The sequence below is a fragment of the Paramormyrops kingsleyae genome, chromosome 25, assembly GCF_048594095.1.
Source record: "Paramormyrops kingsleyae isolate MSU_618 chromosome 25, PKINGS_0.4, whole genome shotgun sequence".
Taxonomy (NCBI): domain Eukaryota; kingdom Metazoa; phylum Chordata; class Actinopteri; order Osteoglossiformes; family Mormyridae; genus Paramormyrops; species Paramormyrops kingsleyae.
Genome location: NC_132821.1, coordinates 30,571,460 through 30,583,787, shown reverse-complemented (window position 1 = coordinate 30,583,787; position 12,328 = coordinate 30,571,460). Strand labels below are relative to the sequence as shown.

At 48.5% G+C, this 12,328-nt stretch overlaps 2 protein-coding genes across 13 annotated transcripts in view; both read left to right on the top strand.

Moving 5' to 3' along the window:
* htt (huntingtin) overlaps positions 1–4,508 on the top strand; it is a 35,958-nt gene extending 31,450 nt beyond the window's left edge. For 3 of the 5 annotated variants that reach the window (XM_023829651.2, XM_023829650.2, XM_072706919.1), the window contains exons 60-66: positions 44–234; positions 362–476; positions 640–853; positions 947–1,052; positions 1,227–1,389; positions 1,565–1,725; positions 2,131–4,508. In XM_023829651.2, coding sequence (XP_023685419.2) covers positions 44–234; positions 362–476; positions 640–853; positions 947–1,052; positions 1,227–1,389; positions 1,565–1,725; positions 2,131–2,344 — 1,164 coding nt within the window. In that variant the 3' untranslated portion in view covers positions 2,345–4,508. Of the gene's footprint in view, positions 1–43; positions 235–361; positions 477–639; positions 1,053–1,226; positions 1,390–1,564; positions 1,726–2,130 lie in introns of all 5 variants that reach the window. The other 2 variants (XM_023829649.2, XM_023829648.2) reach the window with 1 other exon arrangement.
* Positions 4,509–7,009: 2,501 nt separating this feature from the next.
* Positions 7,010–12,328, top strand: part of rgs12b (regulator of G protein signaling 12b) — a 46,609-nt gene continuing 41,290 nt past the window's right edge. For 2 of the 8 annotated variants that reach the window (XM_023829677.2, XM_023829676.2), the window contains exons 1-2: positions 7,010–7,360; positions 9,189–11,099. In XM_023829677.2, the coding sequence (XP_023685445.1) occupies positions 9,210–11,099 (1,890 nt within the window). In that variant the 5' untranslated portion in view covers positions 7,010–7,360; positions 9,189–9,209. Of the gene's footprint in view, positions 7,361–7,924; positions 8,213–8,370; positions 8,451–8,501; positions 8,641–9,188; positions 11,100–12,328 lie in introns of those variants that run through there. The other 6 variants (XM_023829675.2, XM_023829672.2, XM_023829679.2 and 3 more) reach the window with 6 other exon arrangements.

The window sequence follows — 12,328 nt, the reverse complement described above, 5'->3', positions numbered from 1 at the left end:
CCGTTAATGATTGCATATTTGAGTGCATGTTTGTGCGCATCAGGACAAGGCGACCGCAGAACCTGTGTGTCGTCTACTGGAGGCCTCGCTCCGCAGCACCCACCTGCCCAGCCGGATCGGAGCTCTGCACGGCGTCCTATACGTGTTGGAGTGCGACCTCCTGGACGACACCGCCAGGCAGCTCATCCCCTCCGTCTCCGATTACCTGCTGTCCAACCTGCGCTCCATCGCTCAGTGAGTCCCGTTCTTGGAACCAGTCAGGGGTCCCTCAGGGCCCCATCCTCGGCTCTCTGGTGACATGTGGCCAGCATGGGACTCCCTGACTGTGTCTAACTTGCTGCCTATCCACTCTTTATCTCAGCTGTGTGCAGCTGCACAACCAGCAGCACGTGTTGGTCATGTGCGCCGCTGCCTTCTACATGATGGAGAACTACCCGCTGGATGTGGGCTCGGAGTTTACTGGCGGGGTTATCCAGGTGAGATAGGGCCATGCCGTGGTCTATCAGCCGTAAACGCTGTTTGCTAATTCTCAAATGGTGAAGGAATTATAAGAAAAAGTATGACTGCTTGATGAAGATTCCTATATACTGGGTTGGTTTCTCAGTCCTCATGTTCTTCCTGGTGTACTCTCTCTTGTAGGTTTGTGGGGTGATGGTGTCGGCCAATGAGGAGTCCACGCCCTCCATGGTGTACCATTGCGTGTTGCGGGGCATGGAGCGCCTCCTGCTGTCAGAGCAACTGTCCCGGCTAGACTCCGAGGCCCTGGTCAAGCTCAGTGTGGACCGAGTCAACATGTCAAGCCCGCACCGGGCCATGGCCGCCTTGGGTCTGATGCTCACCTGCATGTACACGGGTAAGCAGGGTATTCCTGTTGCGGAGGCGGCAGCATGCGCACGGGATCCTGTGGTGCCATGTCACCCCTCCCCCCGCTTCCCTTTACCCCCAGGGAAGGAGAAATGCAGCCCCGGGCGAGTCACCGACACGGAGCCCGCAGCCCCCGACAGCGAGTCCATCATTGTGGCTATGGAACGCGTGTCTGTGCTCTTTGACAGGTACTGTATTGTAGATGCTGGTCTGCTTTGTCTAAACCTACCCATAATGCTCTGTTGTTCTATCATGGAACTCTGCAGATCTCCTGTAATGAGTCTGCATATGGAGCTGTTAGTGAAGCCTTAGACTAATCTCTGCTCATTGGCCTCATCCTCGTTGTTGTTCCCCTCTCTCAGGATCCGGAAGGGCTTTCCTTTTGAGGCCCGCGTGGTCGCCCGCATCCTGCCTCAGTTCTTGGATGACTTCTTCCCCCCACAGGACGTTATGAACAAGGTCATCGGAGAGTTCCTGTCCAATCAGCAGCCATACCCACAGTTCATGGCAGCAGTGGTCTACAAGGTCAGGCTCCCTGATTGGCTGATCATGCAAGGAAGCTTTCAAGGAAGTCAGAGCAGAGACCTGGTTTTTTCTGGATCTTCTGTGTGATTTATTTTTCCCGTTTACACCATATTGCCCCAAAGCTGACTAACATACTTGTTAAAATGCGTGTTGTGGTGTGCCACGCCCCCCCCAGGTGTTCCAGACGCTGCATGCCACGGGCCAGTCGTCCATGGTGCGGGACTGGGTCCTGCTCTCCCTGTCCAATTTCACACAGAGGACCCCGGTGGCCATGGCCATGTGGAGCCTCTCCTGCTTCTTTGTCAGCGCCTCCACCAGCCAGTGGATCAGCGCCCTGTATCCTAAACCTCTAGCTAAAATGCTGAGTTGGGTGTGATTAGACTCTGCCCTTGTGCAATGTCATGGAACTAGATCTGTTCATCAAACAGGGGGGACTCCATTAGGTAATCTGGTCATTCTGTGCTCTGCCCAATAGCTTGTAACTACGCAGGATGTGTTGCCTGTCTGCTACATGGAGCTTCAGCCTATAGGTTGTGTGTGAATCACTAGCTGGCAGGAGCAAGGGCCACATCAGTCCACCATTGGGCGTCGATCTCTCCCATCCCCCACTCCCCACACATGCTGCCTGTTGATTGGCTGCGTAATCAGAAGGTGGAGAAGGTGCCGATTCAGGTTTGATCAAAACCGCGGGGAGTGACGTGTCTGTAAACTGCATGCTTTCCTTGACCGGGTCGCCCTCAGCCTGCCGCACGTCATCAGCCGCATGGGCAAGTCTGAGCTCGTCGACGTCAACCTCTTCTGCCTGGTAGCCATAGACTTCTACAGGCACCAGATTGACGAGGAGCTTGACCGCCGGGCCTTCCAGTCGGTCTTCGAGGTGGTCGCCTGCCCAGGCAGCCCCTACCACCGGCTGCTCGGCAGCCTGCAGAACATCCACCGGGTCACCACCTTCTGAGGGCCACCTGAGCCACGAGCCAACAGGGAGCGCCGGCCTCCCATCTGAGTGACCACTAGGGGGCAGGAGAGGGCAGGGGGCTGCATCTGTGTGCCTCTGCCTTCAAACTCACCCCAAGACCCTCCCGAAAGAAAGATTCCCTCTTAGCACCACTAAAACTCTCCGGTTCTTAATGCTTTTTGGCTCAGCTTGATCCACTTCCCCCGGCATGGACTCAACACTACTGTGTAAGGAGCTCTCTCTCTCGCTCTCTCGCTCTCTCTCTCTCTCTCTCTCTCTCTCCCCCTGTCCCTCGGTACTTGAAACTGAAGCTCTTGTGAATGAAAAATGAATCCTGACATTCCCTTTAAGGGGGAGCTCGAGTCAGACCTGTAGGGTTAAGCGCCTATAGTTAAAGAAATTACTATTTTTGAGTGTGTTTTGTTACTGAAGACTAAATTGAACTCTATATGACTGGCCAGAAAAGCACTATAAACCCTGCCTGATGTCCACAGTGGTCAAACTTGTATTTTTTTAATCGCTTCATAATTTCTCTCTGTCCTTTTAAAATGTCCAGGTCTCCGTAATTCCTTTAAATCTCTGGATAGCCATAGACAGCTGGGACTGTGTTTAACCGCAATCCTCCCCTGGCCGGTTGCAATCATTCCCTGTATGCAGTTACCCAGCACAATACATGTGTCTGTCTCTGCATCCTTGGGGTGGGAGGGGGGGCACATACTAAATCAGAGTTGCTTCTTTTGTCTTGTCTTTTTTTTTTGTTTTTTTTATTTTTAATTCTCAGGACGTAAGAAGAGATTATACTGACTGGAAGTGTCTTTTAACGGAAACCTTTCTATATCATGTATAGTCTGTACAATTGTAAAACCTGTGCTGCATGAGATCTGTGTTTTAAAACAAAAAAGGAAAAAGAAAGAGTGGAGGAAGAGTAGGGGAAGATGAAAGCTGGTACTGAGCGCGACTGTTTCCTAGGATGTTTCTGTCGTGGCCCTCGGTCCTGCAATCTATAACTCACTGCGCCAAGCAATAAACAAAGTGCTGCACCCGGTATGGCTAACCCTCTATCACGAACCACAAGCCTCCGTTCGGAGCCACGTTGACGTGAGATTTGCGGCCTGACTGGATTACCTGTAAATACAAGTACTAGCTACGTAAATTGATTACTTTGTGTATATTAGAGCTGCAGCATGCTACGAGTCCGCTTTTGAACGGAAATGGATATTTTTTTAGGTTGCATCGGTCTCAGAAAGAGGCTACTTCGGTAGTGAAAGAATGTTCCGGGGGTTTGCGTTGCCTGTAACCTGGAGGATCGTCACTGTCGCTTGCTGCAGTGTTCGCAAATCCGCCTCACTCCACTTCTTTGAAGCTTTAAGCTGCAGTTCCTCAGTTCAGACTCGTACCGGAGCCCCTGCTTCACCTTAGTCACCAGATTAAGTGCCTGTTAGCGCTTAAACATGGAATCTACACAGAGCTGCTGCCGTCTCTAATCGTGTTGCTCAGTGGAAATCCGTAGCAGCAGATTTATTGGATGCAAAGTTGACGTCATGGCAAGATGATCTATATTTTGTTTTGTTTTCAACACCTGTAAGAGTGGTCATTTCATGGTAGACACTGAAATTGTGCGACACTGCACTTTGGAAGCTCTTTCCAACTGTATATTTCGAATTCAAGCAAGGCTTTCAAAATTGCTCAGTTTTAGCTGTGGATTAACTTGTGGGTAATCCCCTTAATGACTCTAGTCAGAGATTGTAAGCTGCAGCTTCTTTGAAATTAAACCATGTGGCTCGTCCGACCTCTGTAACAATACTGGAGATTGTTTTCCTCATTCCATCGGGGTCCTGAATCCCTCATTTTTGAAATGTGAAGCTTTAAGTTGTTCCCATATTTTGGCAGCACATATCATGTTCAGCTGTTTCCTTTTTGCTGGGGGGGGCCAGGGATGCGTCTTGTGCGATGCCGTGGTCGTCGTCGCCGCTCAGACCTCGGACATTTGTGCCCGCGGTGTTTTTCCTGTGCAAGGCTGTGAAGGGACGAATCTGGAGCCTTTACACAAGATTGGTCGCTGTTATGCTTTCATATTATGAGAGAAGATTGTATTACATTTTATGTCATGTTTTAACATTACGTGAAAAAAAATATGTAAAACAATAAAATGTTTTAAATTGAATTCTTTGTATGTGCTGTGGTTTTTGGCCTGGCATTTTGTGAGGTGTATTTAAACGCTTAAGTAATGATCCTTAAAATGTGATGACCGAACCGCCACGCAGATACATTTTTAATAAAGGAGCACATTTGTTTAATGAGTCTGGATTAAGTGCAGATCTGATGGCGTGATCCTCTTACTCTCTTCATGTATTTAGTGTTTGGCCGCTGCAGATTGAAGATTTTTAGGATGCCCATGAAGACTCTGAACTAAATGACGTGAATGCAATCCTGTCCAAGAACAAGACTTTGTAACTCCCCATGGAAGCTTAAGCAATGACTGAGTCACAGATTGGTGCAGTTTCATAGAGAAAGTGGATCTATGTCTCACTTCGTACACTGTGTGCATCACCCACTTTTATTTGTCCCCTGTAGCTCCACTGGTAACCATTCTGCATCCAGAGATTTGTGGCCTGCCATCAACCAGACTCTGGCCCTCCCTATGCTTTCTGAATCTGGGATCCATCTGTGCGGACTCACCCCCCGTCTGGCTCTGGTGCTGTTTTACTTTAGCACATTTAACGGGGACCGTCGTTTAGGATTTTGGTGAAAATGATTGACTCCCCAAACTTGCAATCCATTTGCCATATCACACATCTGATTGTTTGTGTGTGTGTTTTTTTTTTTAATTCCCCTATCTTCTAGCTTTTGAGGGCTGCTGCTCTTCAAAACTGTCACGGGAGTGCCTGAAAGGTTTGTGTTAAGGATTGCATGGCTGCTTTTTGGTTTATAGCTGCTTATACTCTGCTTGTATTGTACTGTGTGGTTCTAAGTCCCGAAAATTCGACTCTGCAGACAGACTGTCATGGCGTAAAGGGTTCAGTCTGTTCATCTCTGCAGGGATCTGGGAGCAGCATCTGTCAGCCCCAGGGTGCATTGGTAAAGGTTTTTTTTTAATCGCGCTAAAACGGATTTAGGTTGAATTAGTGAACAGTGCTGACATTGTGACGGCTTGCCTGTCCCGTTCTCAAATATACCACTTACATTTAGTAATGACCGTGTGTGTGCTGCATTGGAAGTGCGATATATTACAATACCCTCCGTCCAGTTCTTAAAATGTGTATAGATTTTACCCTTGAAATATCTAAACGGTCATACAAACTATATATTAATAGGTTTCAGGTGTTAAATTCAAAGAACTGACCAGATTAATATGTAACAAAATATGAACATATCCGGGCTCAGAGTAGGAATATGTAATCGTCGCGGGAAATACGGGATATCCCAGTGATTAAACCTTAGATCCATCCATCAGATATGTTTCATGGCCGCCAGCGCTGGCTAGCGGTACAGATTTACATTCCAGCGTCCCATTCCAGTAGCCCCAGTCTGCTCTCGGATCCTCTACTGGGAGGCAAGCCACACGCGCCTAATGACGGCCCCTGATGGACGCTCTCAGCACGTCGTAGCGATCGGCCCTGCCGGCTGTGACAGGTAATGCTCAGACACATCTGAGCACGATTTTCACCTGCTGTATTTCACCTCTTCACTGCTGCGCGATTCAGACCTACGGAGTTGGGGTTTTTAATTCTCTCAGTTAGATCCCCCCTTTTAAGCTTGGAAAATAAAATCCACTTTAGATACTAAAAACAAACCTTTCCTGCTGTTAGACTGATTTTGAATGTAGCCCATAAATTTGATGTAAGCTATGTGTATTAATTTATACTAAATTTTACTTTGCCGATCTGTATTTGAACCATTATTTAATATATCTTTTTAAATATAATACAATTAAATAAATTTAGACCATTCATTATGTAGTACGAGCGAATTGCGGTTTTCTTGCCCTTAACTACAAGCAAAAGGGAAAATACATTCTTTGTTTGCAGTCCCCTCAATAAATGGAAGCCGGACAGTGTTGTAATCAGTCTCAGTATTTTTGTATTTTGCATTCGCTAGTTGGCAGATGCATTTGCGTTTATGGGTAGCTTTCTTTCTTTCTACGGTTTACAAAGACGCCTTTCAAACGAATTCTCGCGTGTGTGCATGGACTACATCAGTCTGGGGTGCAGTCTGCCTGCCTTTTGCCATATGCTTGCTTCTGGGTCTATGTCATCCTGATTAGGTAAGCAGATTCTGATAATGCATACATAAATGACAGCTTGAGTTCTCGCTCTGCATTTATGTTTGCTTTTGTCTTTGATAATTCAATCAACTGGAACTGGAATAACAATGTCAAATAATATACCTAAATAAATGAAAAGTTTACTCTACACCTGATTTTTAATGTCTAATATATTACAGTTGGTACATAAAATAAAGTCACTTAAAGCAAATCCCTGTAACGGGTTCCTGCAAGCTGCTGGTAATACATTTACTGCTGTTGATAACGCCGTTGTCAGGGACGCATTTAAAGTTAAACAAAGAGATGGGGGGCGGTGTTGCGACGCTGGTGGGCATAGCTGAGAGGTAGGGAGTGTGTTACGTCCATTTCAAACTTTATTGCTTGTTTAAGCTGAAATACTACTTGGTCAGAGAAAACTTTCAGGTAATGCAAAACTAAAAATTATGGAACCCTAAAACCATTCATTTTAAAATCTTGGCAGCTATTGCAAATAAATACTAACGCCTTTGTTTCAATAACATCTTTTTGAGCGACTGAGCGCACAGTACGGAGTGCATGATCGAAACGGCAAATAAAACATATGGCTGGTCTTTAATGGTATTAATTTAATATAAACTCGCCTTAAGTGGACCTTCCCACGAGCTGCTGCCTGGGCTGTCGCGCGGCGTCACGTGACCGCCCAGGCAACCGTTGTCCAGTGTTTACCGTTCAGAGCGTTTCGTCGGGACCATGCAAGTGAGCGGCGGGACCAAGTAAGTTTGCTTTCAATTATTATCCCATATCTAGTGTATAACTGACATTCTGCCGTCCAATCCTGGCTTCGGTGTTTTATTTGTTACTTATCTCGATGAATAACAGAGGCTCAAACCGTACAATGTAAACTACACCGTAACACCAGGTTACCACTGAGTTCACTTCACTCGCTAAGCCAGGCAAACAGCTGCTAGCTATAGGGAACAGGATAACTTCCAGGGAGCCTGCTAGTTGGTCTTTCCTTCTTGGCTTAGTTTACACCTACATGTTTTATTAAAACGGCATTAGTTGTATGGATATGGACTTTAAGGATAATTCAAAATGGAATTATGGCAACATACTTAAATCGACTCGTACTTAACACCTGTGGACGTAGCCCATTAAAGTGTAATTTAGGGACAGTCGACTAGCGGTTTGTTTAACAGCGCAGATGTTAGCGGACGTGACTGACAGCTTGCAGAGCCAATATGAGAAGTCAACGGCGAGCGGACATCTCCGCTGCCATGGTTACGGAGGTGGGGCCGCCCGCATTGGAGCAATGGCGAGGCGGGGCGGAGCTGCGTTGTCAAGCAGGGTTGGCTGACTTTTCCTGGGCTCTGGAATTCCACATCGGGACGTAAAAAGGGGGATGAGGAAGAAAGAGTTTTAAAAGTTAAAAAATCAAATGCATTTATCATGCAGGGCAGCTTAACTCGTGTGAGTGGGTGCGGAGAGAAGTTTTACTTGTGCAGAGAGACAATTCATTTAGCCCGCTATCGAGCCTATTACAGCGTAAAAAACACCACAACTGTAGATTGTGCTGTTCAGATTCATTCTGAGTCGGCCATCACTTTCTTTTCAGATTTGGACCAGTAAGTAAAATGTGCATATTTAACTTGTATACTAGTGGGCTAAACCTCCACTTGGACTTAGATCTGAGTTTGGTTCAGTATTTAGCTTGCTAGCCAGTATCTCTTATTTTTTATTAATTTGATTTTTTTCCCCTCATAATGCACATCTGACCCAAAAGTCCTGCCAGTTTGTTGTGAAGGTATCGGGGAGGGGGATTGCGGTGTGTCGCATGATTACCAACTCCCTACCTGTGCAAAGGTGTGCCCCGATTCGGCGCCCCACATCTGAACTAACAGCGGTTGATTGGCCGGTTCGCGTTTTGAGACTCAACCCCGCACGGGTCTTTACCTTTACGGCTAATGCAAGGAGAGACGCGATTCCCGTTTTCTTATCAAACACGTGTAGGGTTTTTATTCCACGTGTTTATTCAAGAGAAAGAGCACAGAAGGTATGGGTGCTGGCACCGAACAAAAAAGGCAAATTTAACGAAATCGTTTATTTGCTCTATTCCGAAACATAACACGTCCTCTAAAACGCTTATTTTTGTATTGATGATTTTTATTCCAAGGTCCTTAACAGACACTTCTTCTTATGTAATGAGTTGAAGTATTTAGTTGAGATTTTTTTGAGTGTTCTTGGTTATACCTGGACTTCACACACTTAAACTGTTGCATATTTTCGATAAGATTAAATGCTACACTGTGAGTCTATATCAAGACCATTTATTGGGAATATCCAGGCTTTGGGTTACACCCGGTTTCCAGAATCCTAGTCTAATATTACAGTAATACTAGGTTGAGTGTATTATTCATTGATTCTTTATTTGAATTTATTGAATGTTTGTAACCATAATTGCTGCCTGTCCTTCTAAATATTTCTCCTTTTAACACACTCCAAGAAGTGGGGTTAACACAGATAAAAACGCCATGGTGATGCTGGCAGCCAGCGACGGTTTCACCCCAGTGTTACATTTGGTCTTCTCTCTCTGCATTTCAGAAGCCCTCGATAAAAGAGAAAATGTTCAGACAGCCTGAGACGGCCAAGAGGCGTCTGAATTTGCCGGCAGCGGCACGCATCAGGAGCGTGGAGGTGGCGCGGGGCAGGACGGGCTATGGCTTCACCCTGTCCGGTCAGGCCCCATGCGTCCTGAACTGCATCCTGAAGGGGAGCCCGGCAGATTACGTCGGCCTGCGGTCCGGGGACCAGATCCTCAGCGTCAACGAGATCAATGTCTCCAAGGCCTCCCACGAGGACGTGGTGAAACTGATCGGCAGGTGCTCGGGGGTCCTGCATCTGGTCATCGCCGAGTGCAGAGGCCACCTGGATTCCTGCTCCAGCGACGAGGAACTCGGCTTCCACGATTCCAAGAACCACTGGCTGAGGCCGAAGGTCGACTCAAAGACCCTGGGCATCAACAGGGCTGAGAGGGTCGTCGCCGAGATGCAGTCTGGGGGCATCTTCAGCATGATCTTCGAGAATTCCAGCGCCTCTTCCAGCAGCTCTGAAAAGGCGGCGGCTCCGAAGCCAAGGCCTCTATCCGAACCGGACTGCTCCTACAGGCGGCAGAGTAGCTGCTCGAAGAGCAACCCGGACCTGCTGTCTGAGGAGGAGATGGCCAAGGTGCTGAACGACGACTCTGTGTTCGTGGACATGTTCGAGAATCAGGACGACTTTGCGCTGGACGCCAGCATCCTGAACGTGGGGATGGTGGTCGGGTACCTGGGCTCCATCGAGCTGGCCTCGGCCAGCGCCAACCTGGAGAACGACAGCCTGCAGGCCATCCGCGGCTGCATGCGACGGCTGCGAGCCGAGCAGAAGATCCACTCGCTGGTCATGATGAAGGTCATGCACGACTGCGTCCAGCTGTGCAACGAGAAGGGCGCCACCCTGGCCACGTACCCGGCCGAGAAGCTGGCGTTCAGCGCTGTGTGTCCCGACGACAGGAGGTTTTTCGGGCTGGTCACCATGCAGGTGACGGAGAATCATGGGCTTTCCCGGGAGGAGGAGAGCAGCCTCAGAACCTCCTGCCATGTCTTTATCGTGGACCCCGAGCTGTGTCATCACAAGGTCCACCAGGGTGTCGCCAGGCGCTTCGGCTTCGAATGCACGCCCGATCCCGACACCAACGGCTGCCTGGAGTTCCCGCCGACCTCGCAGCCCCTCCTGCAGTTCGTCTCTGTGCTCTACCGGGACATGGGCGAGTCCATTGAAGGCATGCGGGCCCGGGCCTTCCTCGACGGTGACGTGGACGGCCAGCAGAACAACAGCACCAGCAGCAACAGCGACAGCGGCATCGGCAACTTCCTGCCGGAAGAGAAGAACAACAGGGTGCTTCTCGTCGACCTCGGCGGTGCACCTGCCAGACACGTTCCCAGCGGCCTGTGGGAGAGCCCTCCGGCTCGAACCCAGGGCCAGCCGGCCGTGCACCGGAATGGCTACCGCTTTGAGCATGAGGGCAAGTACCACCTCTCGGATCTGCCCCACCCGGACCAGTCTCAGCTTTCTGCCCGCCATCTAGGCTCCTCGGGAAGGATGGAGGGGCCGGCCCCGCCCCCCCGGGCTCATTACCAGCATGCCAAGAAGGTGGGCGGGGCTGGAGCAGCACACAGCGGTGGCCAGCGCTGGCTCCCCGTCCACGTCCTGAGAGAGCGGCAGCGGGGCACCAGCAGCGACCAGGAGTCTTACGCCGAGTCCACCGACGGCTGGTCCAGCGCGAACTGCAGCACCCTGCCGCCCCCCATGAGCAAAATTCCGGCAGACCGGTACCGGGCGGCCGGGGAAATAGCCCAGCCGTCCCGTCTGGCCGCTCAGAAGGACGAGTGGGCGAAGAAGCTGTTCGGGGCAGACAGGGCATTCAGGGAGCGGCAGAACGGCAAGCGTGGAAAAGATGAGGAAAAGAAAGAAAAGGTAAAAGTGCTTCACTGTGGCAGAGTGTGCGATTCACGGGTGGGATCGAGTCGTCATGCTCGCACCCCGGGTTCATCCATCCCCAGTCGCTTTACTTATAGTCACAGGGGGCTGTTGGCATGTTGCGCTTTAGCTTTGCTTCTAACAATCATTAAGCAGGGAAACATAAGAAAGCAAAATTAAAACTAGTTACTGAACTACATGAAGAGTGGACAGACTTGCTTTGGCAATGATTCTATTTGTTCATTAGGGTTTTTGTTTCTAAAAAATACTTTCTGGCTTTAAAGCCAACGACTAAGGGATTCCTAACCCTTTGCTACAAGGACGAAAACACTTAAGTTTTTGCAGAAAAATATTTTTTTGTTTCTTATTATCCAAATAAATGGCACATCAAATGAATGGTTTGCTGAAGACTGCAGGCTCCAGCCTTTGAAGACCAGGCTTAAGCGCCCAGTTGCAGGTCCCTGCGGCTTTCGTGACCGCGCCTCAGCTCGTATTTCTCAGTGTATGAAGAAATAACTGCAGTTAATTAAAAAAAAAAATTCTTGCCATCATTCATAAAAGTCTTTCATATCTTTCGTGGTCTAATCTGTGTGATGTGTGACCAGACAAGCTGTCATTTGCTGGATTCCAGTGTCCCTTCGATATCTGAGCAGAACTCCATCTTCCGTTGCATCCATCTTCCATCGCATCTAAAAATAACCGCAGCCAAGCTGGCTCTTCAAACCATAACAGTAACTCGTATGTTGAGATACCTTGAGGTACCTTGAGATGTTTGACCAGCAGAGACGGCTCTGAGACACTTGTGCTCATTAAACATATCTGTGCCATGTCATGACCTCAAATAGGTCAGTCTGGCGTGGCCTACACAACGCCCACAAATTTTCCCTTGCGTATGTTAGAGAGGAGTCTTCATGTATTCCGTATAGTATTTATATATTTACATTTTGCGTATACCTTTAAATTCTTAGCTGACACTCGCCATCTGGTCTAACCCATTTTTATAGCTGGGTATTTTTGTGGAAAATTCGGGTGATTCTCTTTCCTGGGGTTCTACAGGACTATGACAGACCTTTTGGCCTTCTAAATTGTGAACTAGACTTCCATAATGGCTCCATTTCATGTGTCACTTCCTCCTTTTTAGAAATTGGGCCCTATAGAAATGCTGGAGTGTATGTTTGTGAAAAGCTTTGTTTGCACTTGCAGTACTCACCATGGTCAGTAGTTGG